The 22,657-nt window shown below is 38.3% G+C and overlaps 2 protein-coding genes across 6 annotated transcripts in view; both read right to left on the bottom strand.

The window, feature by feature from the left end:
• The window catches only part of LOC121408312 (39S ribosomal protein L3, mitochondrial-like), a 37,940-nt gene that overhangs the window by 2,384 nt on the left and 12,899 nt on the right, over positions 1–22,657 (bottom strand). For 3 of the 4 annotated variants that reach the window (XM_041599734.1, XM_041599732.1, XM_041599733.1), the window contains exons 2-7: positions 22,162–22,331; positions 4,281–4,605; positions 3,090–3,191; positions 2,420–2,519; positions 1,384–1,444; positions 655–766 (exon numbers count right to left, since the gene is read on the bottom strand). In XM_041599734.1, coding sequence (XP_041455668.1) covers positions 655–766; positions 1,384–1,444; positions 2,420–2,519; positions 3,090–3,191; positions 4,281–4,605; positions 22,162–22,259 — 798 coding nt within the window. In that variant the 5' untranslated portion in view covers positions 22,260–22,331. The remainder of the gene's footprint in view (positions 1–654; positions 767–1,383; positions 1,445–2,419; positions 2,520–3,089; positions 3,192–4,280; positions 4,606–22,161; positions 22,332–22,657) is intronic. The other variant, XM_041599735.1, reaches the window with a different exon arrangement.
• Positions 4,609–12,025, bottom strand: LOC121408311. 2 transcript variants are annotated; one of them, XM_041599731.1, is made up of 2 exons: positions 10,380–12,025; positions 4,609–10,334 (listed from the first exon to the last, which is right to left on the bottom strand). In XM_041599731.1, exons 1-2 carry the CDS (start codon positions 11,223–11,225, stop codon positions 9,993–9,995), a joined length of 1,188 nt encoding a protein of 395 aa, XP_041455665.1. In that variant the 5' UTR covers positions 11,226–12,025; the 3' UTR covers positions 4,609–9,992. The 2 variants fall into 2 exon arrangements, with proteins under 2 accessions (XP_041455665.1, XP_041455663.1); XM_041599729.1 differs by having other exon boundaries at positions 4,609–11,358; positions 11,494–12,025.

Below are 22,657 nucleotides of genomic sequence, written 5' to 3'. Positions count from 1 at the left end.
GTGAAACTGGTTGACCCTTGATACCATCCTCTCACCCCCTATCCTACTCATAGAGGTACATGACTTACCCCTCCACCACCTGATCCTCCTATCTTCCTATGTGTTTAAGTAGCACCATTTGAAGCTGGTTGACCCTTCATACACCCCTCCCTCACCCCTATCCTACTCATAGAGGTACATGACTTACCCCTCTACCACCTGATCCTCCCATCTTCCTGCAATTTAGTAGCACCGTCTCAAGCTAGTTGACCCTTCATACACCCCCCTCACCCCTATTTTACTCATAGAGGTACATGACTTACCCCTCCACCACCTGATCCTCCCATCTTCCTATGTGTTTTGGTAGCACCATGTGAAGCTGGTTGACCCTTCATACACCCCTCCCTCACCCCTATCCTACTCATAGAGGTACATGACTTACCCCTCTACCACCTGATCCTCCCATCTTCCTGCAATTTAGTAGCACCGTCTCAAGCTAGTTGACCCTTCATACACCCCCCTCACCCCTATCCTACTCATAGAGGTACATGACTTACCCCTCCACCAATTGATCCTCCCATCTTCCTATGTGTTTTGGTAGCACCATGTGAAGCTGGTTGACCCTTCATACACCCCTCCCTCACCCTATCCTACTCATAGAGGTACATGACTTACCCCTCCACCACCTGATCCTCCCATCTTCCTATGTGTTTTGGTAGCACCGTGTGAAGCTGGTTGACCCTTCATCCCCCATCTCTTCATCACACCTTGGAAGCCCTTGTCGATGCTGGTCAAAGGTCAATCAAATATAAAGGGGGTAATTGTGGTAAAATTCAATATATTGGCTGTTTACATCTCAACAATCAGATGATATAATAGGCTTCTTGGTAACAACAATCATCATCTGCTTTTATATATGCATCATCTATATATCACTTTGCTGATATATAACACATAATAAGGAATGTTTTGTTGCCCAAGGAACACTAAAAGATCAGGCCTGCGAATGTTAAGAATATTTTCCTCAAACGAAGTTGAAAGGATGTTTGAAGAATTTCATCTTGTAAAGATAAAAAAAATTCCTAAACCAATATGAAGAATGAACATTTATCTTAAATATATGTTTAACTCTATTAGATGTTATCTAAAACTAATGCAAACTTCAGTATAATGATTCTTTATCAACTTGAAATAGCTCATAAAATCTTATATTCCCTTCAGAACTGTCTGGATGCATTTTTATCAAGTCCGTTTTTTTTCTTTAATACTTTCAAATGAGAGAGCTAAAATGAATATGAAATATATTGGGAAGAACTAGGAATGTTAAACACTTCTGGCCCTACAATGAGAATTCAATTCAACAACCATAAACAAACATGGTTTGAAAGAGACAGGTATACTTACGTTTTGGCAGCGATGTCTACATACATGCCTGGTCTAAAGTGAGCAGCATATAGGGGAGTACCTACATCAAAGACAAAACATTTCCGAGTGAAATAAAAACCATTACAAATCCTTGTATATGTTTTCCTCTCTATTATGCAAATAAATTTCATTGACCAAGAGAAGCAGCCCTCACAAAACCTTGTCTATTTAACAGTGATGATCTATTTAGATCTTTCCAGGAAACAAAATGTACGTGGGCAGGGGGCAATTTAGCCCCCCAATTGCTCATAAGAGCTCTGGAAACTAATACAAGAAGCCCTGGAAAATTCCCATTCATTAGAATTTCAAATCCACACTTTGCCACTCTCACCCAGGTGCTAATTGGGTGCCGGTAGGAAACAACCGTCATTGTGGTTGTGCGTCTAACAGGCTGCTTGAAATGCTATGAATCCAGTGACCGGGTAATAATAATTGTGAAGCGCTTTGAACAGTCGTAGATTGATAACGCGCAATATAAATGCCAATTATCATTATTATGTGGAGCGTTGTGGCCCAGTGGATAAGTCTTCTGACTTTGAAACAGAGGGTCGTGGGTTCGAATCCCAGCCATGGCGTAATTTCCTTCAGCAAGAAATTTATCCACATTGTGCTGCACTCGACCCAGGTGAGGTGAATGGGTACCCGGCATGATTAATTCCTTGAATGCATGAGCGCTGAGAGGCAGCTTGAGCTAAAGCCGGGGTAATAATAACAACGCGCCTCGGAATAGAATATTTCTAGATAGATGGCGCTATATAAATGCCTATTATTATTATTATTAAAGCTTATACAATGATGCAGATTTAGGCAGTAAGTTGTGAAAAGTAGCCCCAGAAAAAAAATAAAAAAATAAAAAATTCAGCCCGGTTCTTTAATATTGGTTTATATCAAGTACTGTTGTTCAATGTATCATAGGTATACAAGTAATCGCTTTTTATATATGTTTCATATTTTTTTAACATACACAGAGATTGAATCTAAATAGAGTGATATTGAATAATTGAACGATTCTTACCTGGTTGAATGGCTGCATCATCAGTCACATTAAAGCTAGTAATGTGTTCCTTGACGGGTAGACACGCCGGCTTGAACAGGTTTGCATACTCTTCATCTTTCTAAAGGACAGAGAAAGAGAAAATTAATGAAGCCGGTGCCTTGAATGATGTCTAAACTAATTTCTAAGAGATCGTGATTTCAAGATCAGTGTTGACCTTTTGGTGTTGATTGTTTAAAAGGCAAATATTTACCTCAGCATAGCATTAAACTAAACAAGAATATGGTCTCACTAGGAGTCAAGCTTTCAATAATTTGATTTGGATCATTTTATATAGAATCATATTGGGTGCTTAGAGCTGTTGGAAGGAAATTTGGACATCACACACACACGCCATTTGAACATGATATCACCCCAGTGTTAGGATATACTTGTAGGTGAAACATCCTTTTGTCACTGATATAGAAAGCAGATAATAACCAAAAGGGCAATATCAAAATGCAGTCAAACAGTCCCATCTAAAACCTAGTGTAAACATGATCTCTATTCAAACCCTTTTTACTGGATAAATGCAAGTATTAAAAAAAAAAAAGTCTTATGATGATAGAAAAGCTACTATTAGGGAATATATATACATAAAATAATCTAGATTTCCGTGGAGACATAAAATAATGAGATAGAGTGAACTCACATAGTAAGGTGATGCATTCTTAGCTGCTACAAGAAGGGTACCTGGTCGATCATTACCATTCAAACCTTTAGGATGGAAATCCAATACATTGCATTCCAATACCTGTTAATTCAAAACAAACATAACAAATCAATCAATTAGTGATACATAACTACTATCGACTATTCTTCTGTTATTTTATGATTACAGGTAATGTTAGTCACTGAACTTAACTAAATACGGAGAAAAAAAAACATATACATGTAGGGCAGTTTAGTTGTAATATCTGAAGTCGTTTAGGACTTTTAGGAGCAAATCTGAATTTAATATTTATGACGATCAAACAAATGAAGAACACGTGAAGAACTACAAATCACACAAGAACTCTTTCCCATAATTCTTGATACGCCCCTGAATAAAAATGCCATAAAATCTGAAAAACACATGAACCATGAATTTTCAATCTTAAAGGAATATAATTAAATATCATGTAATAACATGAATGCCCCTTCACTATCTGTAATAAGAAGTCCTTCAAACAACTATTAAGAGCCCTTCCCTTAAATGAGAATGAAACCTTTGGAATAGGATAGCTAGTGTGAAAACAGAAAAATAAAAAAAAACAGATCAACGAAAGTTTGAGAAAATCAGACAAATAATGAGAAAGTTATGAGCATTTGAATATTGTGATCACTAATGCTATGGAGATCCTCACATTGGCAATGCGACAAAGATGTGTGATGTCACTTGTGAACAACTCTCCCCATTACTTAAGTATATATTTCACTTAAACTGTCTCTTTTATCACATCTATCAAAAGATCATTTGTTCTTTCTATAGGAGGGCATGAAATACAGATTTTTACAGAATACATCATGGATAAAGAGTTTGTATCACCATAAGAAAAAGCAAAAAGAGACATTTTGGGGGTATTTTACAGTCCATCAAAGGGAAAGTTGTTCACATGTGACATCACACATCCTTGTCGCATTGCCAATAGGAGGATCTCCATTGCTTTAGTGATTGCAATATTCAAATGCTCATAACATTATCATTATTTGTCCGATTTTTCTCAAACTTTCTTTGTTCTTATTCTTTGATTTTACTGTTTTGACACAAGCCTACTTGTTCCAAAGGTTTCATTCTCCTTTAACTGGCGCATGCTAACACTCAATTCCAGCGCTCAGCCTACTGCATTATCCCATGACTTACCTGGAGAAGCGTAGTAGGAATGCGCTTTCCATCTTTAGTCCACAGCGGCTGCATACCCAGCTTGATCGCTATCACGCCCGTTCTCTTCGATTGTGGAGTCCATTCACCTCTTGGCCACGGAGCATGCTTCAACGGACTCATCAGATGCTTGGTCTGGCTCCATTTATACACGAACGTCTCATTCTCCTTGGTTAGGTCGCCCTCTGGTGGCTGTTGTTTGAAGCGGGTGAAGTTTTCCTTGGAGATGTCGACCTTCTTGTACTTGGGGTAGAATTGTTTGTGTCTCACTTGTTGGCCAGTGGTGGATGCGACAGGGGTCAGAAATCTAGCACAATGCAAAGAGATCAACAGAAAATATTTCATGTCATTCTCTATTGCATCATGTTATTTTTTCTTCTCATAATCATTTATTTACATTTCAAACTTGATTACAATACAAAATAGCCAATGTTTATATTTATAGTGCACTGTACACAGGAAGATGAGTTCGAAGATGGCACATATTATTCAAGCACACAGTACTTGTAATGTCATGTTTGTATGTACATGTAATTCAAGCCAGTCAATTACAAGTATTTTGAAAATACAGAATATCTTACACCAGAAAAAAAAACCTGAAGGAGTTTCACTTCTGCCCAAATGCCTGTTAATAAAATAATATATTGATATAGTAATATGAATAAATTTGACCAAAACCATGAAAAAGTAATCATGCAGCCAAACCCATGAACTAAAATTACATTAGCTATACCAGTTTGTCTTTATTTGTTGATGTTAAAATAATTAGATGTGCAATTTTCCATCATTTCAAAATATGGTGTTAGAACACAATACTTCTAAGAAAAAAAAAACATCTCAATTAGTGACATGATCTACAAATTACACAAATCTCTTATCAAGAGCTCAGTTCTTACAGTACATTCTGGAGTGACAAAATACATTATCAAGGTTCATAACAATGTTGATACATATAAGGGCTTCAGAACACATTTATGTACCATACAGAAATTGTACCAAGGCTTCAAAACAATGTTGGTAACACTGGTTATTGAAGGTTGCAGAAAAATGCTAGTACCATACAGCAATGTAGACAAATTGTGACCAAGTCACAATGTTGATAACAGAGTTCTTGTAGGTTGTAGAACAAATCTGGTAACATACAGAAATTGTAGATATATTGTGACCCAGCCACAATGATAGGTTCTTGAAGGATATAGAACAAATATGGTACCATGTACCAATCATAGATGACGCGTGACCCAGACACAATGTTGATAAGTTCTTGTACGTTGTAGAACAAATCTGGTACCACGCAGCAATTGTTGATAAGTTGTGACCCAGTCACAATGATGATGGATTCTTGAAGGATGTAGAACAAATATGGTACCATACAGCAATTGTAGTAAATTGTGACCCAGTCACAGTGTTGATAAGTTCTTGTAGTTTGTAAAACAAATATGGTACCACACATCAATTGTAGATATATTGTGACCCAGTCACAATGATGATAAGTTCTTGAAGGTTGTAGAACAAATCTGGTACCACACATCAATTGTAGATATATTGTGACCCAGTCACAGTGTTGATAAGTTCTTGAAGGTTGTAGAACAAATCTGGTACCACACATCAATTGTAGATATATTGTGACCCAGCCACAGTGTTAATAAGTTCTTGTAGGTTGTAGAACAAATCTGGTACCATGCAGCCATTGTAGATAAATTGTGACCCAGTCACAGTGTTGATAAGTTCTTGAAGGTTGTAGAACAAATCTGGTACCATGCAGCCATTGTAGATAAATTGTGACCCAGTCACAGTGTTGATAAGTTCTTGAGGGTTTTAGAACAAATCAATGTATGGTACCATGCAGCAATTGTAGATATATATTGTGACCCAGTCACAGTGTTGATAAGTTCTTGAAGGTTGTAGAACAAATCTGGTACCACACATCAATTGTAGATATATTGTGACCCAGCCACAGTGTTAATAAGTTCTTGTAGGTTGTAGAACAAATCTGGTACCATGCAGCCATTGTAGATAAATTGTGACCCAGTCACAGTGTTGATAAGTTCTTGAGGGTTTTAGAACAAATCAATGTATGGTACCATGCAGCAATTGTAGATATATTGTGACCCAGTCACAGTGTTGATAAGCTCTTGAGGGTTTTAGAACAAATCAATGTATGGTACCATGCAGCAATTGTAGATATATTGTGACCCAGTCACAGTGTTAAGTTCTTGAAGGTTGTAGAACAAATCTGGTACCACACAACAATCGTAGATGACCTGTGACCCAGTCACAATGTTGATAACAAAGTTCTTGTAGGTTGGAAAACAAATCTGGTACCATACTGCAATCATAGATCAGCCATGACCCAGTCACAATGTGGATAATATAGTTCTTGAAGGTTGTAGAACAAATCTGGTGCAACACAACAATTATCGATGAATTATGTTATGACGCAGTCAAAATGTTTATTTAGTTCTTGTATTAAAGTTCTAACAAATCTGGTACCACACAGCATTTTGTAGATTAGTTGCAACCCAGTCACAATATTGTCAACATTAGTTATTGTACATTTATATTGCGGAACAATAGCTGAATCAGATACCCCCCTAATGGTTTGAGCTACATGTAGGAAAGGTGTTGCAGTTTGTAAATACTAATGGAGGTTAATAATTATCACATCTCACAATATAGTGGTCTTATGTTTAAAGTTAATTCATAACTTCAATTTTATAAATACTAGTCATACACTAATCATGGGATAAACATTTAAATTGTACATCATGAATTATGTTACACAGGTTTGGCTGCATGAAAATAATTCATTCTAATTAACATTTTGAGACTTAGTTGTATACTATGCAAAATAGATGACAATTTTCTTACACAAATCAATATATTTTTCTAAATTAATGTAAAAGCTGGCTAATATCTATGAATAGACAACCTTTTGAGATCAATTTATGCATAAAAATGGTTTTACTTAACATTGCAAGAAAGAGATACCTCTTGGCACTCACAAAAAAGGTTGCTCTGCACCCCCCCCATCATCTGCATCATGTTAGGCATGCCTTGACCTGAAAACCTATTATATCCTCACCTAACCGAATCCAGATTCAGGCTACATATAGACTGCAGGTATATTTAAAAAAAAATGAAATCTGATATTGAATCAAAATTAACTGATATGGATTTAGTTGGTGAATTCTTGTAAAGTCAAACTGATATAATGAAGGACATGATGGAAATGGGACATGATCCAGTGGCATATCAGTGTTTCATATTTAGAAACATGATTTCAATTCCATGTAGACCTCGGATCAGATCAGGAAATTATTTGATAATTTAAGTATTTATATGTTAATCAACAAAGACATTGTTGTCAAGAGATGGGATTTTCCAATTACAATGTATCAACAACCGAGTATCACAGAATGTTGACTGAATCAAAGATTATGGTAAATCAGGATCAGTGTTGGACGTCTTGAGACATGTCTCATGACAGAAATTGTGTGTCTGTCTCATGTCTCATCTCAGTCTAGGGTGCCATTGTCTCTGTCCTGGTGACCACTGTATCAGTCACTGTCTCGGTCTTGTCTGAAGAGGGACCCATTCCTCATGTTCTACACATGAAGAAGAAAAGCTGATGTCAGAGCAAAAAAATAAGACAGTGTCAATGGGGAAGCACTACTGTATATAAGCATTGCAAGGCTATCCATCCAGATTAGACAAAATAGTTTTAAAAGGGGATTGTGCAATTTAAACAAGATGGGCCCTGCAATGGTAGTGTGTCTAATCTGGCCAGATCCATGCCCGAGCATTGCAATATGGTTCTTTTATGGGCTACACTATTGTTTGTTCCATGAATATAATTAAAACAGAACAGAATAAGATCATTCTGCTGGCTGTAACAGGCAGAACTGGGCTATCAGGTAGGAGAACCGTGGACAGACATCTAACTGTGTGTTTTGAGTCATTGTTAGGTTTATGTGTCGAGTCTTCTTCTAACTATACCGACAACAGACGCTGTGCTAACATTACATAGCATCCGATTACATTTGATAGGTCTATCTGGTAAAATTGTTGAAGAAAAATGCCCATTGGAAAAGGAATGGAGAGGGGAGAACTGCAGAATTTAACGGAAGAAGAGTGGTGTCAACATAATGTAACAAAGTAAGGGAAAGACACAGTGAGTCTGAGGGGGACCCAATCACTGATTGTTGGATACATATTGGGAGGAGCAAAAATGGCTGCAAGTACGAACATTTGACTACTGGCTAGAAGAGTAGTATAGCAGTATAGGTAGGATTTTTACGACCTATTGTATATTACGTAACACCCCCGGTCGTAAAAGTTGATGGGTGTTGAAGTTCGGCGACCTTTTAGAAGATGCGGGTAGTTGGAGGACTTGATGTTGGGGAAGATGCAGGTACGTTGGTATAACGTTGCCAGGATCATAAAAGTAACGGGTATTAATGGTGATGATGTTCAATGAGCGTAAAATGTTTTCGATTGTAACAGGTAAAAGAGGGAATGATGTTCGATGAGCGTAAAATGTTTTCGATTGTAACAGGTAAAAGAGGGGATGATGGGGTACAAGAGTGAAATCCATACTCATGTATGTGTCAAACAGGTAGGAAGGTGAAGGGTATAAAGATGGGACTTCAATCAAGGCCATCATTCTCACTTTTGACAGCTGTCAAATTCGCATCTCTCCCGACACACACGTCCTCAATATTTGATCTTGATCACCTAAAAAAATTACCTTCATCTTCAAAATATTTTATCTCGATCATCGTTTTTTGCTACTCTTATATCTTCAACACAATTTACCTTTGTCTTCAATTCATATCATTCATTGTTTTTTGCTACTGTTATATCTTCGTCTAAATTTCATTTAAATAAGTCTTCAATTTTGAAATTTGTAAAATTAAAAAATGGCTCCACCAACCAACAAAATCGTGGATGAAGTTAAGGCAAGAGAGCAAGCTGACAACATTATACAAAGAGTGTACGAGGTAAGACATATTGCTTTTTAGATTTTTTTGTGGATTTGTTTGCGTGTGAAGTGTGTGTATAGTTTGGATTATAACGATGCACTGTATCTTAAGCTTCACGAGTGTCTGACAGAAACAAAATTGAATAATTGGTTTCATTTTTTCCTTTTTTTTAACGTCAGGATGATTGTAAAGAGTGGGATAGGGAGGAAAAGTCAACAGCATCTAGTGTAAAGCAGCCATTAGAAAAGCCCTATATCTTTGAAGATGGGGTGAAAAAAGCATTTAGTTTGGGGAAATCGCATTTTGTTGTCGTGAAAACATTTTGTGGGAAGCCGTATGTTAATATAAGGGAATATTATCAAAAGAAAGGGATGGGTACAAAAATGTTTCCGGGTAAAAAGGGGATTAATTTTACAGCGGATAATTGGAAGGAGCTTGCTAAAGTGGGGTCTGAAATAAGCGCTTCTCTTCTTGAAACTGAAAAATCAATTGCGGCGCGATCAAAAAGCAAGTAACAAAAAACATTTGAATTTCTTTCTAGATTAATTTGGTATATATTTTGGATGTGTGGTTGTCATGAAAAAAAAGTGGGGTGATGGTTGAACTTGTGATGGAGAATAAAAAATGAACGCTTTTTTAACTCTCGTTTAAAGACGTGACTTAGAGGGGGGGGAGGATGAAGATAGGTGTAAAGTTTGGCTGTACACATCTAGTAATTGTTGTTGCTTTTTGTCCTTGTTCTATCCATCAGCTGGAAGTTAGAGACGATGAGACCCCTCCTTCCACACTCGCCTCCTCTCCGAGCGTTCTCTCGACTCCTCCTCTGAGAAGAGTCTCTCCTATGTGGAGGCAGGAGAGACCCAGCGATCCTCGATTGACAAGGGTAGGGGGAAGAGGAATGAAAGCCGCAAAAGGCATAGAATCTCTTCACCCGAGAGTAACGACGAGGAGGAATGGATGTTCGGCAAGAGGTGTTTGAGACCCCTAATAGACGAGGTGAGGGCCCTCGAGGAAGAGTTAGGGACAGATGGTCCAGTGGACCCCTCTCAACCTGATGACGACGTGGTGATGCTAACGCAACCAGGGCCTTCTCAACCCGATGACGACGTGGTGATGCTAACGCAACTAGGGCCTTCTCAACCCGATGACGATGTGGTGATGCTAACGCAACTAGGGCCTTCTCAACCCGATGACGACGTGGTGATGCTAACGCAACCAGGGCCTTCTCAACCCGATGACGACGTGGTGATGCTAACGCAACCATGGCCTTCTCAACCCGATGACGACGTGGTGATGCTAACGCAACCATGGCCTTCTCAACCCGATGACGACGTGGTGATGCTAACGCAACCAGGGCCTTCTCAACCCGATGACGACGTGGTGATGCTAACGCAACTAGGGCCTTCTCAACCCGATGACGACGTGGTGATGCTAACGCAACCAGGGCCTTCTCAACCCGATGACGACGTGGTGATGCTAACGCAACCATGGCCTTCTCAACCCGATGACGACGTGGTGATGCTAACGCAACCAGGGCCTTCTCAACCCGATGACGACGTGCTAATGTTAACGCAACCATGGCCTTCTCAACCCAATGACGATGTGCTGATGCTAACGCAACCATGGCCTTCTCAACCCGATGACGACGTGCTAATGTTAACGCAACCATGGCCTTCTCAACCCAATGACGATGTGCTGATACTAACGGAACCATGGCCTTCTCAACCCGATGACGACGAGCCGATGCCTGATTCCTCAACCCTCGAGTCAGAAGAGTATATTGATGTGTTCCCCCTAATGCTATGAGCATTAGGGGCAGTATTACGAAGGAAGATAGTGGAGCTGGCCTCGGCATCATGTTTTGGATGCGAAGGCAGGAGAGACCCAGCGATCCTCGATTGACAAGGGTAGGGGGAAGAGGAATGAAAGCCGCAAAAGGCATAGAATCTCTTCACCCGAGAGTGACAAGGAGGAGGAAGAGATGTTCGGCAAGAGGTGTTTGAGACCCCTAATAGACAAGGTGAGGGTCCTCGAGGAAGAATTAGGGACAGATGGTCCAGTGGACCCCTCTCAACCTGATGACGACGTGGTGATGCCAACGCAACCAGGGCCTTCTCAACCCGATGACGACGTGGTGATGCTAACGCAACTAGGGCCTTCTCAACCCGATGACGACGTGGTGATGCTAACGCAACCAGGGCCTTCTCAACCCGATGACGACGTGGTGATGCCGACGCAACCAGGGCCTTCTCAACCCGATGACGACGTGGTGATGCTAACGCAACCATGGCCTTCTCAACCCGATGACCACGTGGTGATGCTAACGCAACCAGGGCCTTCTCAACCCGATGACGACGTGCTAATGTTAACGCAACAAGGGCCTTCTCAACCCAATGACGACGTGCTGATACTAACGGAACCATGGCCTTCTCAACCCAATGATGACGAGCCAATGCCTGACTCCTCAACCCTCGAGTCAGAAGAGTATATTGATGTGTTCCCCCTAATGCTCATAGCATTAGGGGCAGTATTATGAAGGAAGATAGTGGAGCTGGCCTCGGCATCATGTTTTGGATGCCAACACAATGCCGGAGGCCAGCGAAGCCATCAAGGGTATGACCACGAGCTTCGTCAGTGGTTGTTAAATAGTATGACGACAAGTTTCCTCAGTGGTTGCCAAAACGAATTACACGATGCAGAGTATCTCCGTATTATAATCGTTCTAGCTGGAAAAGGTATGACCACGAGCTTCGTCAGTGGTTGTTAAATAGTATGACGAGTTTCCTCAGTGGTTGCCAAAACGAATGACCATGAACTTTCTCAGTGGTTGTAGATGCTATGTCTAAAAGCTTATTTTTGTAACAGGCACCTGCATATAAGACCCAAAAAATTAGCCCATGCCCCAGGTTTTAATGAACATAAGCATTTTTTATTCCTTTTACCAAGTCTCACATGATCTCCTATGCCCATTTCAAAGTATAAAACAAGATTAAAAGCACTTCTTTCCATATACAGTACATTAAAATACGAAATCAACAAACCCATTACCTTGTGCAAGAAATATTATAAACAAAAATATTTTTGAATAAATTTTGTATTACTCCATAATTATGTGTTTTATTCAATGACATAAATAATTATGTTTACTTTGTGTTATTATTCATATATGTTAGTTACAATCTGAAAAGTTTTAAGTTTGTACTAATGTTTTCTAGACAGTAAATATTTTATTTCCATTTTTCTTGCACTTCTTGACTGCTTCATTTCATTCTGACTCCCATCCCCTCCAATGTCGCTCTGTTTTTAAAGTCAACCTTTATTCCAAAATCCATCATTCCTACATGTATTTCTCATATGCTTTTATTTCTCAGACATTTAAACGTTTGTTTGTATTTCCAAACTCCATTTGCCACATTTATCTTGAACATTTCTTTGCTACATTTTTTGTATCTTATATTCGTATTGTTGCTACTATATAACTTCATGAATATTAAAATAAAAAATATACAACGCTGTATGAGTCTTAAACAGCGTTTTTACTCTGTATGAAAATATCTTTTTAACGAAATGCAAATATAATGTAATCAATAAACTACAATTGTTTACGGTCAATCGGTCATAATATCATATTTCATAGAAAATATGAATAATCATAACAGTCTAAAAATAGCCATTTGCTTATGAAATTGATAAAAAGTGACATGGTATCTACGAAAAACGCTTAACTCGTAATGATAATGTTAACATTATAATCACAATATGTTATAGTGCATTTCCACAACTCATATCCTTTGTTTATTTTTCTTGGTATTAAAATTTACAACTTAAATCAAATTATGACGTTTCACATTGTACAAAATTTGTTTTATTATGGTGTTTAACATTGGTGGTAATATGCGAATTAGTTGAATGTAAAAATGTATGATAGTTTTATGCAACTCAATTGTATGTAAGAATGTATTGTGAGTGATGATAATAATAATGTTAATTATAGTAATGATGATAGAATGATGATGATATTGATAGTGAGGATGATGATAATGATGATGATGGTTTCAATGTTAATGAGAATTATGATACAAATAGTTGTAATAAGAACAAGAACTGAAAGGACAAGTCCACCCAAACGAAAACTTTATTTGAATAAAAAGAAAAAAATTCAACAAGCATAACACTGAAAATTTCATCAAATCGAATGTAAAATAAGAAAGTTATGGCATTTTAAACTTCTGCTTCATTTCACAAAACAGTTATATGCACATTCTGGTCGGTATGCAAATGAGGACCTGATAACATCACTCACGATATTTTTATTTTCTCGACATTGTCATGTAAAATGAACTTTCATTCCTCCCTGAACATGTGGAATTTCATTATTTTTAAATTTTATGCTTCAAGCAAGGAAGTCAAATTTGTAAAAATTGAAATATTGTATAATTCAAACAATGAAAAACAAAAGAAATAGTGAGTGATTAACATCATTGACTCTCTCATTTGGATGTAACTGGCTCGTTCATATAACTATTTTGTTCAAATAAGCGACATTTTCAAATGTCATAACTTTTTTATTTTACATCTCATTTTGATGAAATTTTCAGCATTGTGTTTGTCTGATTTTTCTCTATTGATTTAAAACATTTTTCTGAAGTGGACTTGACCTTTAAAATAAACAGCGACAACAAGGCGGAGTTGTTCGTGAAGAGGAGGTGTATGATGTCACTGATTAAGGTAGTGAAGGCCCTGGAAGAAGAGGAGGTACCGAAGAGCATGATGAGGATCAGATGATGCCTTCTCAACCAGAGCTGGGGGCGGGCGATGAGGACAAGCCGATGCCATCACAGACATGTCTGATCAAACTATGATTAAATGTGTTCAACACCTGGGCTCAACAGTTTATCATTGCTGTTAATTATCAAGGTATTTGATATTTTTTACCTGCAAGTATTCATGAAAGTTCATCATGAAATCTCTTGAAATGATAAACTCGATATCCTATCTTTATAGAATCAAGTCAAATACAAAGTTAATTGCAAACTTTCTCATAAGTTTTTGTTTGCATGTTTGTTTGAATCTACCGCCTTGACAGGAAACACTCTGCTGTTAGAAGGGGTGGCCATTCCATACCATTTTCGAAGGAAAGTTGCGATAGCAGTGGATAGGTGGAATACTCTCTCCCTGAACCCTCTTCACCCGGCAGTCCCGCAAGCTGGGATCTACCGGAGGAGTAATAGGCAATAGAAATTGTAAGCGGACTGGTTCTAAGTGTTAATATTTTTGTTGTTGTAGTTGTAGAGTTAATCTTTTAGTTTTTAATTTGGGTCACCATCTTTTAACCTTTATTTTATACTTGATTGTTCCCTACAGCAATGGATCGCATTTGATAAGGATTTTTTGGACCTGGACCGCCCCAGACCATTGGAAGATTAGGTGAAACCACGGACAAGGGTACAATGGCACAGGATGGAACCCTGCCGAGATGAAAATTTACCCAAAAGCTTTTACGATTTTATTGAAGAAGGTACCTGCACCCTTTTCATCATTGATGATCTCATGGAGGCAGCGGGGGATAACGACAAAGTGGCAGCCCTTTTCACCAAAGGCTGTCATCATCGAAATGCAAGCCTCATTTACATTATGCAAAATTTATTTCACCAAGGAAAACAGTCGCAGACCATTTCTTTGAATACACAATACGTTTTATTCAAAAATTGTCCTGATAAAATGCAGGTAACGTGTTTAGGAAAGCAAATGTATCGAGCCCATATAAATTTTTTTAGCTTATGCGGATGCCACAAAAGATAAGTACGGCTATCTTTTTGTCAATTTAAAACCAGATACTCTCGAGAACTTTCGGCAAGGGACGAACATCTTCCCTGGGGAAACTCATCATGCCTACATCCAACGTCTATAAAGGAACATCTCACTGCCCGCCCTTCCTATTTCGCAAACATGTCCTGCCGTGTCCGGACGCACGCTGTTCTCCTCCAGGCGTTGGCTCACTATTCACCTAAACAGCATAAAGCTTTACTGAAAGCTGCCGATAAAGCACTTATAGATGCCATTTGTGAGGGTATCGTGAACATTATTGACAGAAACATCAAGCTAACTTCTCGGAAGAAACATGCCCTCTCCAAGCATAAACATCAAATGCTGGAAATAAAGAGATGGACATGGCAGAGAAACCTCAAGATATGAAGGTTCTAACAGCAAATAACCGAACTAGAAGGAAGTGGGAGAAAAGACACTTCTGTGTCTTTTGTGAAAAAGTCCCGCATTGGTGGGAAAAGAGAATATCCAAAATTTGTGACGCTTAAAACATATCAAGGTGATGTGTATGTCGACATTCGCAAAGTTTACTTTAGCAAGACCAATAAGACTAGATCTATGCCTTTACCGGGGCTATACTAAGATGGCTGGTGTCAATATTGTCAATGTTTTCCATCTGCACTACCTTGGAAAGGATTATAAAATAGAAATTGTTCAGCAAGAGGCGTGGGAATTTCACTAACCGATCAAAATGTACGTGGGAGGGAGAAGAAAAAAAACGTATCATACCGGTCGAAGTACTTAAGGAGGCATACCTGGCAGCAGCCCGGTGGTCAGAACTATTTACGTTCCTTTGCTTTTCAATTGGCAATTTCAAGCTTCCTTATCGCTATACTAAGATGGCTGGTGTCAATATTGTCGATGTTTTCCATCTGCACTACCTTGGAAAGGATTATAAAATAGAAATTGTTCAACAAGAGGCGTGGAAATTTTGCTGCCAGATCAAAATGTATGTTGGAGGGGGAAGAAAAAAACCCTATCATACCAGTCAAAGAACTGAAGGAGGCATACATGGCGGCAGCCAAGTGGTCAGAACTATTTACGTTCTACATCCATAATACAAGTCCATTAATAATTGTTAAGCCTGCGACTTTTTTTTGTTTCCAAAATCTGGCAGCACACACATTATACTATTTCTTTCTTCTTCTTTTTTTTCACTAAGTTGTATAAAACCCGATAAACAATATTTTAAAACACACAATCTACGAGCAAATGTGTCACAATCGACGAATGACTTTTATCTAGTCCCAAGACTTTAAGGGGTCACGAAGGTTCGTTGAACGATGAATTGTGGGTTCAAGGTCAGATATGTATCTCGTTTCAGTTTACTTTAGGTTCTAATAAGTCAACGACATCAATTTGATATTCTAGGTCTTTAGCTTTTTTTACTGACTTTTTTATCTTTCCAGAGGAGTTAAACAGCAGATGGTGTTGGGGATAATTATAAGTTGTAGCCATGGGTTCAGAACCTACATACCTTTGGAATGATGAGGTGGAAGAGGCAGCAAATTTTTTGAAGGACCCGCCCCCAACACCCGCTGAAGCTCCAACACAGCCAACCGTTGCAAAAACCATATACTGTAGGAGCTGTTATTTTCGCATTGCCGATCGGCCGCGAATTTAACAACACGCGAAAATATTGACACATTTCTAAGTCAGCGCCAATGCCCCCAACAGCAAAGCTTTGCTATTGAAAACATCCTGCATATTGAGAAAATGGAGATATGCACCTCTATATGTACAAAAAATAGGCTTAGAAAGTACAGTTAGTGATTCAAAAAGTTAGCTAGAATTTCACTTTTGTTTTAATTTCTCAAACAAAATCAGGGCCTAAACTATTTTCTAACATTATTTTATCAATATTTATACACTCACTGTAATATTAAAATGTATTTTCCATGAAACAATTTGATTTTATTGTCATCTGATTGACTCTTTACACACGTATTGGTAGCTATTTGCATACTCATTAATATTCATAAGTCACATGACCAGAATTTTGAAGGTGAACATTCTGTTCACAAAATTCCACAATTTTGCACTTTTTACCAACTTTTTGAAAAATGAATCGAATCAAACACAAATTCCAAAGATTGCTTAACCCTATAGATCCTGTGGCATGATTAATTTTTAGATCTAAAGGTTAAAAAAAGTGAAATTTAAGCCACTTTTTCCACAATTTGTAACTGTTTTTACAGGGACATATTTATGTACAAAAGACATATCAGCATGGTGACTTTGAGAAGTGAAGATTTGCACATGAATTGCATTAGTTTTGCTTCTTTGAAATGCTGTGGAAATGTATCATACATCTTCCGATCGCGAATTTAACAACCCGCGAAAATGTCGGGACCCCCGCGATTCGCGAAAAATTCTGTACGCGAAAATAACAGCTTTTACAGTACCTCACGCTAGAGAATGGCTGCCTGACGATGGAGCTCCCCAACTGTGCAACTGTTTCCCTGCCGGGAAATACAGTCATGGCGATCAATCTATAGAGATTTCAATCAGCAATCAATCCAAAGGCTCTTTACCACCAAGAGCCACCCTACCACCAAGAAAGAAAACAATCGGAGAATCCTTCCTTTTTATTTTTTCTTTCATCTGTTATTGTTATTTGTACGATATTCTACATTTGTAATTATTATTCTTTTTAATCTCTTTTCATATTTAGGAAACAGAGTCGGTGATTACGTAGCGGGTAGTTCAATCTTTGAGCTGTGGGGTCTTCGTGTCTATCCGGGAATACTTTGACCAGTACAGCCCTGGCGGCATATTGCAGTGGTATCCCACCAAAAAGGGGATACAGCTGAGGGTGAACAAATGGAAAGAACTGGTCAATAAGACCAATGCCATCGATGCTGCAGTACATGAAACAATGAAGAGAAAAATTGGAGAAGCTGGAAGACCGATTTGTAAAGAAATGCAATGTCCTCCCTACCCCTCGGACCGCCCTGCCCGGAGAATCAGACCCACACCCGTAGCTACCGAGTATTAGCAAAGACAAACAAAGGGGAACCTTGATGTACCTGTTGACCAGTAAGCTTATATCTTATTCAGTCATGTCTACCAGCAGATATGTCAAGTGCCTCAAAGTTCATGAAGCGGCCAAAGCGTGTCATTGAACTCGCAAGGTTATCCGGGGCAATTTTCGGGGCAGTAGCATGCGGATGTTGGTAAAAAAAAATTTTATTCATATAAAAGAATGAATATGATGCAATCAGCGTGGAAGAGGTATAAAGGACTGGATAAAAGCAGGCCCATTCATTCACTCGACGAGATGTATCATTCTACCACCCACTCAGAATTAGGGTTGAACGATGGTGATAGCCTTGTCGATGGTGTTTGCGTTTTGGAATGCGCCTGTGTGGTTTCGAATATTGGAATCATACATGTACATGTATACATGTAGAAAAGGTGTTTGAAGAGTGGAAGGCGAAAAGGGAATCACCAAATATTGACAATCATCAGTCAAACAAGGTGAACCGCCAAGAACGAGGCGATGTTCTGTATCCTTCAGGAGCACAGGATGAGAGCAAGAGAACGGCAGAGGCAAGCTAGTATCTTTAATGTAGATGCGGACGAACAAAAATCGATGGGCCATCAGGATCTTTGTCTACCTTGTCACGTCTGAGTTAATCAACACAGAGCCATCTTGCACAGGCTGCCTGGAGGATAACAGTCTAAATAAAAAAGACAATGCAGTGTGTATGGGGAATCTTTTGAAGACACATTTCCCATGCAATCTGGCTCAATTATCTGCACCAGCATGTAAAGGAGATCGTGGAGGATCAAAAGGAATCAGGAACAGTTGGAGGGTTGAGTGGAGAAGGAAACAATGCCTCCAACAAGGTCTTCTGTGATCTCTGTCAGCTTTATGCAAGGAGGTATGAAGTGACAGAGACTCTCAGTGACATCCTGTGGGTACATTGGCTCTTCACCCATCCCAAAATCAAAAAAAGTTGAGAGCTCAGAGATTCCAAACAATACCTCCTTGTTCACACTAAAGTACCAGTGTTCGAAATATGGAGGACTTGAACAAAATTCTAAGGGTTGCCCTTGTAAGAAGGCCCAAAGTTTTGTTTCTTTATAGAGGAGCCCAAACGCTTAAGTACCCGGCACCACAATCCTGACAGTGATTAGGTGGTTTCAAACCGCCTCGATCACAAGAATCCCTGTTAAATTACGAGAACTTTTTAAGGCTAAAAAATACCCGTTAATTATTCCTGCATTCACACCGCCCCGAAACACATCCTTCGGGATAAGTTCCCGAAGTTACGAGCATGCGCAGTGTGGTCTGATAAGCAGACAAGGCGGGAGATTCAAAATCACTAGCCCAGCAGCCACCCACGCCGCCGCGCCCAACGACACGCTGGGATAAAACTTCCCGTAATTTGCTTTCACATCGCCAAAATACCTGCGACCTTGGAAAAATCCCCACGAAAATTCTCGTAATTTCGCCAAGTACCTACTATTTAGCGGGTATTTTCTTTCGGGGAAATTACGCATAGTTTGCTTTCACATTACCAAAATACCTGGTATTTTCTGATCGGGGTAAATTTCCCGATCAGAGAATACCTGGAACTGGCAAACTTCGAGGCGGTCTGAAACCGCCTATTGTGCATCTTACCTCAGTCTAGAATGCTAATTAATACCTTGGTCAATGTCTCCGTCTTAAAGAGACATGTCTTAGGTATCTGGGGTTGAAACATTGGTAAGACACTGAAAAAGGGCTCACAATCGAGAAATAAATTTCATTGCTACTGTATACTTAAATGCGTCCATTCCTGTTGTCTTTATACAGGTCTAGAAATTATAAACCATGCCTTATCTTGGTCTCTGCTAAATCTGGATGCAAGTGTCTCTGTCGCTGTCTTGGTCTCTTGTCTAAGTGTTATTGTCTCATCCCAGCTTTTCAAACAGAAATCATTGGCTCTAACTATGTACATGACTGCTCAAAGGTTTCGGTACATTAGTACATTAAACAGTAAAACCTAATGTCAAACTTTTGAGCAGTAGTTTAGGTCTTGACTGAGACTGTCTCAAATCCAACACTGAAATAAACTGATATATGCAATAGACAAAGAATTCACCAACTCTATTTTACTATAGACCTAGATATAAAAAAACAATATATTATGCCAAGCAAAAAGTAAAAATCGATGGTAGTTCACCATATATGTACTACAATATAAAAATCTTTACATCAGGAGGGAATGCAGTAAAAAAAAAATTGATAAATTTGGTACTTTCAAGACCCCTTCCCTGGTAAGATCAAACCCCAGTTATAGGTGATTTTCATCTTTTAGTAATAAACTTCCATTTTCCCTTGAAATTGTTTAGCTCAAAGGAAATGGTCAGTGGAAATAACTTGAAATGCTCCCTGGTCATAAAATCTATCTGTGGATAAAAAAACTGGCTCAATTGACCATGATTGTTTAGCTCACAATGAACTGTTCAATTAAATTACATATGCCATGGGTTAAAATAATCCAGGGCCACCCAATGCCATTGTCTTGTGCCATGGCATTGGAAAGCCTAGTATTATTCAACTGACATGCACATGTCCCCAGATGCCCATTGTCCTTGAGTATTTTGTGTGACATTTTTCTTAAATTTGTGCTATAATATGAAAATATTTGAAAAGTGGCATTGCCCTAAAAAAAATTGAAAACAACAATACAAAGTCTGCTAATTATCTCATGAAGTGAAAACAGAAAAGCATGAATGACACTTCACACATTACATATATTTCATTCATAAAAGATTTGTTGTCATATTTTAATACCATTGGACATCATACTGCCCTGCTATGCCTTTAAAGGACAAGTCCACCCCAACAAAAATTTGATTTGAATAAAAAGAGAAAAATTCAACAAGCATAACACTGAAAATTTCATCAAAATCGGATGTAATATAAGAAAGTTATGACATTTTATAAAGTTTCGCTACATTTCACAAAACAGTGATATGCACATCTCGCCTGGTCGGTATGCAAATGAGGGAACTAATGACATCACTCACTCACTATTTCTTTTGTATTTTATTACATGAAATATGAAATATTTTGATTTTCTCGTCATTGTCATGTGAAATGAAGTTTCATTCCTCCCTGAACACGTAGAATTCCATTATTTTAACATTTTGTACTTCAGGCAAGGAGGTCCTAATCATCAAATTCGTAAAATTTGAAATATTGTATAATTCAAACAATAAAAAACAAAAGAAATAGTGAGTGAGTGACGTCATCAACTCTCTCATTTGGATGTAACAGGCTCATTCATATAATTATTTTGTTAAAAATAAGCGAAACTTTGAAATGTCATAACTTTCTTATTTTACATCCGATTTTGATGAAATTTTCAGGATTGTGCTTGTCTGATTTTTCTCTATTGATTCAAATCAAAATTGTTATGAGGTGGACTTGACCTTTAAGAGTTGCTAACCATGTACAATGGTGCTAGAAAGTAAATAGTGAACCCCACAACAAAATGCACTCCTTCATGCCGAGTGTTGAATGTAGACAACAAACAATACTACAATGTCGAGTGAGCCCAGTGAAACAAACTTTATGGAATGTAATATTTTATCACCAGACTTCACAATTAAACATGGCAGAACTCAAACACTTACATATTTTCTAGTGGGGTTCACTAACTTTTTAGCACCAAGTCTGAATATTCAAATAAAACTAAAATTATGACTGATCTAAATTCATGCACCTTAGATCAATTGCAACCTGATTTTGCTTTATATAGAATGCATATCACAACTCTTTGTAAGTACATAACAATATCTCATATGAAATGACACATATTTGGGACATGTGCTGATAAAGAATGAAATAAATATAATCATAGAAAAAAAGTGAGAAAAATGAACACAGGCAATGACTCAAGTTAATGTTATTTTCTCGATATCTTTTCCATGATTATTTTCAATCCTAATGATAATAAATATATAGTTTCATATCACTCTCTGCAATCAATTTTAAAAATTAGTGCTAGGTGACCTAGTCTAGACTAGATCATAGTTGTAGGGCCTACACCTACCTTGAGGGTCCAAATGTCAACTGTGTTGCTGATATCCGGCAGGTTTGAAGAGTAGAATGCCTGACTGCGTCCAGTAGCTGTACACTGCAGCTAGCCATGCTAATGTTGGTTATAATAGGTCACACAGTCACACATACATGTACAGGTGAGACACTACAAACTGCAAAGACCTACAAAGAATCAATACACAATAATGTAAGTTTACTTTTATTTGAAGTTATAAATCATTGTAAGAATATTCTATTCAACTTTATAACTAAGCTACCATCATAATATTGTAGTAAAAGTGAACTGAATATCTAGTCATGATAATGAAGTCATAGCAATCCTACAATTTACAATGTACGATGATTTAAAACCAATGTGGCCTTTTACTCCACGATACTACAGCTTGCAATACTAAATAAGGTGGTTCACCAACCACGAGTCTCGCCTGATTTCGCGATCAATATGCAATATATATACATGTAGTCTGCTCCCTAGATGACCGTTGACC

The sequence above is a fragment of the Lytechinus variegatus genome, chromosome 2, assembly GCF_018143015.1.
Source record: "Lytechinus variegatus isolate NC3 chromosome 2, Lvar_3.0, whole genome shotgun sequence".
NCBI classification, from domain to species: Eukaryota; Metazoa; Echinodermata; class Echinoidea; order Temnopleuroida; family Toxopneustidae; genus Lytechinus; species Lytechinus variegatus.
Note: the sequence above shows the minus strand (reverse complement) of the source record. Positions and strands in the feature narration are given on the sequence as shown.

Coding starts and splice junctions, on each gene's coding strand:
- LOC121408311 (XM_041599729.1), bottom strand. CDS start 11,225: ATGCCTTTTGCGGCTTTCATTCCTCTTCCCCCTACCCTTGTCAATCGA.